The sequence below is a fragment of the Diaphorina citri genome, unplaced genomic scaffold, assembly GCF_000475195.1.
Source record: "Diaphorina citri unplaced genomic scaffold, Diaci psyllid genome assembly version 1.1 scaffold225, whole genome shotgun sequence".
In the NCBI taxonomy this organism is placed as follows: Eukaryota; Metazoa; Arthropoda; class Insecta; order Hemiptera; family Psyllidae; genus Diaphorina; species Diaphorina citri.
The window spans coordinates 138,143-144,388 of NW_007377662.1; the positions used below are offsets into that span (position 1 = coordinate 138,143).

At 39.2% G+C, this 6,246-nt stretch overlaps 1 protein-coding gene across 1 annotated transcript; it reads left to right on the forward strand.

Moving 5' to 3' along the window:
* The first annotated feature begins 172 nt into the window (after positions 1–172).
* LOC103506284 (ribosome biogenesis protein WDR12 homolog) lies at positions 173–4,838 on the forward strand. Its single transcript, XM_008470667.3, has 7 exons — positions 173–379; positions 697–782; positions 951–1,167; positions 3,023–3,163; positions 3,546–3,816; positions 4,195–4,441; positions 4,650–4,838. The coding sequence occupies exons 1-7, from the start codon at positions 300–302 to the stop codon at positions 4,784–4,786; spliced, it is 1,179 nt and encodes a 392-aa protein (XP_008468889.1). The 5' UTR covers positions 173–299; the 3' UTR covers positions 4,787–4,838.
* The last annotated feature ends 1,408 nt before the right edge of the window (positions 4,839–6,246 follow it).

Sequence of the window (6,246 nt, forward strand, 5' to 3'; positions counted from 1 at the left end):
CGTCTCATGGGCCATGGATCGTTAAATACGAAAAAAATTTTAATTTGGTCATTTGGGCTACGAATAAACCCGTAATTAAATTTTATTTTTTTTTTAATGATTTGTATGTTTCAAATTTAAAAAAATTTCTTGTAGTGTGCAACGGAAGACCTTCGGTAGCCCGTGGGTACTCTGGTTGTTCTTAATTATCATTTTCCTGTTCAGTGCTCACGAAGTCCATCAGAGGACCCCTGGTCTTTTGAAAGAGCCAGAAAAGCTCAAACCCAGTGGTTGCTGTACTCGGGTAATCACCACTGACAATGGCAGAAGAAGAGAACACAGTGGAAACTAGTGATGTACCATCAGAGGTACAACTAAAATTCTTCACCAAACAAGAAAAGTAAGTTTCGACCAATCTAGGAGAATGTAGGGTCACCCAGGTGTATTGTTTTTACAGCAGAATGGGGCAAATCGGTGACCCATTTCTCAGTTTAGTGTTGTACTTTACAGGTGACAATGTACTCTTTTTCAACACTCAGGAAGGCTCCCAGACTGAAAGGATCCATAGTGATGGGTCAAGTTGGGTAGGACCTCTAGCACTTGAAAAGATACATCATGCCTGGGTACACTAGAACACAATTTCGTATATCTAAGTTAATGTGGTGTTACAGTATTACACACCAAAAAATTAATACCTTCATTTTGTTTTTTTCTCAGGTATGCAGTCCCGGACTTAGTGTTTGCAGTGCAAGGAAATCTGGGTGTCCCAGGCTTGAACAGCTTGATTAATGAAATTTTGAAAGGTGAGATAGTTTCTACTATATTTTTCTATGATCATATATTTTACGTACACTCCAAGAAGTAACTTCTTTTGAAATATAATTTTCAGTAGAACCTACCTACTACTTCTAAAAATAAGTTAACTTATATTTTTTTAGTGTTTTTCACTGTATGATTTTTTCCCCTTACAGAAGACTCCAATGAGGACAACTACAAGGACATTCAGTTTGACTTCCTCATAGCGGGAGAACTATTACGTACAAGTGTGACCAGCTTTCTAGAAAGCAAAGGGATTTCCAGTGAAAATGTCATTGATGTAGAGTACTTGGAAAGTACACCCACCCCCTCTCCTCTTGATTGTATCCTCCATGATGATTGGGTCTCAGCAATAGACTTTCACAATGACTGGTAAAAGCTATTTGTTTTTCTTTTATACATTTTGAGTAGATAGAGCATTCTCTGAATGCCAATTCAACAAGAGTTTTGACTCTTCCCCCAGAGATGCTAAGTTTGATTCCCAGTCAAGGTACATATTTTCTATTTCCTGATGTTTTTTTTTTTTTTAAGAGATTGTTGATAGGGTGACTGAAGAAGAGAGAAGAAAGACAAGAATAAAGCTTATCCATTAACACACAGTTCAAAAAGATAATTCTCTCATTATTATTTAGGTCTACTCAGAACAGTGTGCTTACTTAAAGGATTTTCGGGTCTATCTGGATAAAAAAAAAAAAAAAAAAAAAAAAAAATATTAAGAGATTGAAGGGATTTTAGACAATTTTGAGGAATTTCTGGTCATATTCACCAAATTCTCAATTTTACTGAATTTCTGTAGATTTTAGACAAAATTTGTCAAAAAAAATTGCCGCAGGCACTGATTCATTCAACTTCTTTCTTTTGTAAGCATTAAGTAAGTAGAGATGCAGTTTTGGTAAATTTTAAGAATGAAGTGTTGATTTTACAAGGTAAAAATAAAATTTTCATTTTTTACTGTCCCTTATCCTATGATAGGAAGGAAAGTAAGTGTGATAATCCGGGTCAAGATTTTCAACAGATGGTCAGATTTTAGTGCCAAGAACACGTTTTGAGGGTCCCCTAGAGCCGATAATCCAAAGTTCAGCCAATTGGTCCGTGTGTGGTGCTGTCCGTCTGTCTGTTGTGCTCTGTCTGTCTCGTGTAAACAATTGAAATTACCTCGAGAACTTAAGAGCTAGAGACTTGAAATTTGGTATTGTATCTTGTCAAATGTGACAAGGTAGCGACGTAACGAAACTTCTTGTTTCATGTACCCGTGCAACGGTTGCGCGGTCATTTTAACCGCTTTTTTGGGCGGTTTTTCGGGTATTTATTTAACAATATCTCGGGAACCGGTTTATATTCTTAAAGAACATTGAAATTTGGTTGTTATTTTTCTATCTAAATGTGATGCAACGTTGCCATTTACATCTTTTGGCGGTTTTCGATATGTAATTTAACCCAAACCGAACGTATAAGCGTAAAACTTTAATATTATGGCTGGATAGGTCATCAAATGGGTCAACATTGCAACGACAACTTGTTCATAGTTATACCGTTTGCTTTAATTGATCGCTTTTCGGTGATATTTCACCCGCTTTTTGGCGGGTTTCGACCGCTTTTTGGCGGTTTTCAGCTATACTGACTAAACGGTTAGAGATATTGTAAATGTTACAACAGAACACCCAAATAAGCACCATTCAATAGGATAAGGAAAGTCGTGTGATGTTCACACCAGATTTTTCAATTAAAAAAAAAAAAAAAAAAAAAAAAAAATTCAAAGAGTTGTGAAGTCAAGTTAATAACCAATAATTACAAATTTACAACAATACCTAGATGTACATTTTTACGAAATTCAGTAGGTAAGTAGTGCTGGTGTCATTGTTGCTTTCTTGCAACACTAATGTTGCCTGCAAAAATCTCACCTATGACCTATGTAAATTAGCGGATGAGGTATATTAGGAGAATAAACACAATAAAATTACTTGGGGCCATCACCTTGGAAAAATTTTGTCTGTGGCACAGTTAATAGGACTAGAAGGTATTGAAAAAAATATAAAAAATTGAAGGATTTCTGGGATTTTATTTTTTTTTTGGGGGGGGGGGGGGGTTTGGGGGGAAAAAAAATATATTAAAAATTGAAGGATTTCTGGGATTTTTTTTTTGGCTTTGTCTGGGATTTTTTGTGGTAGTCCCTTAAGAACATGGCTCCAGAATAATAGGCCAACTAACAGAAATGTTTCTCCTTCAGGATATTGACTGGCTGTTATGACCACTCTGTACACATTTGGACTCGGCGGGGAGAACACAAACTGAACATTCCTGGACATGGAGGACCTGTAAAGGGAGTTGCTTGGCTGTACAATGATGGGAAAGATGCTGCCTTCATCAGGTGAGAATGTGTATGATAGACTGGGTCTAAGGGCCATTCTATGGCTACATGATTAGGTCAATTGATGCTTTGGACTATCTAGACTGCTATTTATTTTCTTCCTGACCAGACAAAACTAACAAACCCTTAAAGTCTGAGAACACTTCAAGTCATTGGGAAATCTGACCTGCAACTTCCAGTTTGCAAGGCAAGTGTGACAATGAAAACCACTCTGACTCAAAGTTTGCAATCCCACTAAATACCTACCTTTTTTTGCTCCTAGTGTGTCCACAGATCAGACAGCCATGATTTGGGAATGGAAAGTCGAATCCAATTCGATCGAATGTATTCATGTCGAAAGTTTGCAATCCCACTAAATAACTACCTTTTTTTTTGCTCCTAGTGTGTCCACAGATCAGACAGCCATGATTTGGGAATGGAAAGTCGAATCCAATTCGATCGAATGTATTCATGTCTGTCGAGGTCATGAGAGAGGTCTAGAAACAGTCACTGTTAGTGAGTCTCGCCAACAGTTTGCTACTGGAGGATGGGATTGCCTGCTTAAGATCTGGTCGGCTGATATCAGCAAGGAGAGAGGAGATCCGAGTGAAAATGGAGATGAAGGAACTACGAGTAAGAAGAGGAAGAAAGAATACTCGTCTGCCTCTTCCAGGGTGAGTTTTAATTCTAGAATTTCCTGGTAACTTTATTACTATTACAATGTGTTGTCTCTTGAAGGTAAACAAAAATCACATTCAAACAGTGTTAAAATGTACTAAGAGGGAATGAGAGAATTGGTAGAATAAAGAATTACTAAACGGATTCCAGAGAAAGTTGGGGGATGTTCCCCGTAATATGTCAATATAGGTTGCTTGGTTAGACCCATAGACCCCAATAAGACCTTGGTTAGACTGCTGGGGTAAAGAGACTTTTTAGTCCTGTCCCAGCAGCATAAACAAGTTATATATTTGAATATTTCCTCTCTATAGAGGAAGGGAGTAACTTTGCTGTTTTAATTGAATCTTGGCCTTCTCCTCCTGTTCTTCTCTTAGACCCCTCTCATCACTCTCAAAGGTCACAAGGAGGCCATCTCAGCCGTTCAATGGACAGCGGTGGATGAGATTATCACCTCATCCTGGGATCATACGCTCAAGATTTGGGACGCTGAGCTGGGTGGCATGAAGAGTGAAATTGTCGGCAACAAATCCTTCTTTGACGTGCATTATTCTCCGCTCTCTAAACTGGTGATAACTGCATCCGCTGATAAGCAAATCCGATTGTATGACCCCAAAGTAAAAGGTAAAACCTTGTAGATCATTAACCCTTTATTTTATTAGCATCAAAATAGGGTATGCATCAGATGAATGAGACATTTTCTCTCTCTCTCTAAAAAAAAAAATCTTTAAGTAACTTTTTGTATTTCTCTTTTCTTATGCTACCCTCTAATGATTTCTTCTCTCTTCAAAGGATATTTCCCTTAAAAATCGCACTGTTTTCTCTCTTTCAGAGGGTGCCATAGTAAAGAGTACATTTTCTTCACACAAGGAATGGGTTCAGAGTGTCAGATGGTCTCCTATAGATCCTCAGCTGTTTGTGTCGGCCAGTTTCGATAATTCCGTCAAGCTTTGGGATCTCAGGAGGTAAGACTTTACAGCTTTACACCCATTACTTTAGGTTTATCAAACTAGGCTTGCACTCAGGAGGCCCGGGTTCAATTCCCGACGGGGCCGAGGTTTTTTCGGCTCTGTGCTTGGAGTTCGGGATGCATTCAGCCTCGTGAGGACAATTGAGTAGCTACTTTAATCGAGTGGCGGCAGTGGCGGCATTACCAGTGGCAGCATTACCAGAGTAAAAAGAAAAATTATAGATATGTCAGAAATAGTACAGGAGGCCCAGAGAAAGTAAATGGGAGTATTCCCAAATTCACGACAGTCATTCAAGCTAATCCCCCTGTAAAATATTTGTCCGTTCGATGAAAAATAATATGAATGGAGCGTGATCTGACGGATATTGGTCCTTACTTGTCGGTCTAAATCAGTCCTTAAGGCCTTAATTTGGTCCTTAAGGCCTTCTAAATCGGTCCTTAAGGTGTTATAAATCGCCTAATTCGGTCCTAACTCCTTAAGGCGATCTAAACGGACTTACCTGCTCCCGTTTCTTCAACGTCAGCCTTACATTCTTTGACCAGATACTCGACTATTTCCTTGTGACCATTGCGACATGCCATGATGAGAGGCGTAGCGCCCCCGAATTTGAACTTGGTTACCATCTGGATTTCCTCGGCCGCGGGTTCGATTCCCGCCCGGGGCGGATTTTAACCTGAAAAGATAATTGTTCTCGAAACGGCTGGCTTTCTTCTTATCCTGTCTACCTTCTCTCTTCGATTTCGGGACCTTAAGACTTAAGACCCTAACAGTTACAGTTCCCTCTATCAAACTAACACTAAACTTACTGGTTAAGACTGTAGCTCCCTAATACTTACTGGTGAAGCTCCCTCTGATATAGCATAGAGTAGATTATGAGTCCCACCCCGAGCAGGAACACCACAGCACAGAATACAAGAGATATACAGGGTACCCACAGTAGAAGCTGTAGTTCCCCGGACATAGAGGCTGGCATAGTGGCACGGTTACTAAACCAGATCATGGGGAAGAAAATACGGGGGACTTTGCGGAACATCCTGGAAATGAGAATCAAACGAGCTTCTTGAGACCCTGAAAAAAAAAGGGAGGAGAAAATGAAACAAAATTAACTTATCCCAAGAACGACTCCGCACTTCCTACTTTCCACTTTTTACTCCACATTCGAAAAATATTTACAAACAGTACGACGTTCTTTCTTCACTTGAAGTAAAAAGAGAGAAGTGGACAGTAGTTCTTGGAATAAGGCCCAGGTCTATGATGATTTTAAGAAACATATTAAGAACCCACCTGTTAATACAACATGTACTGGACCTATCCTCTGTAGTCCAAACGGAAAACAACATAAGCTTCTTGAGAAAAATATGATTGACCCTTGAAAACATGACCCTAGACCCTTGAAAATATGCCTCGGAAGATGGAGAAACCCCACTTGTCTGGCTCGGGGACATTAAACAGAGAGTA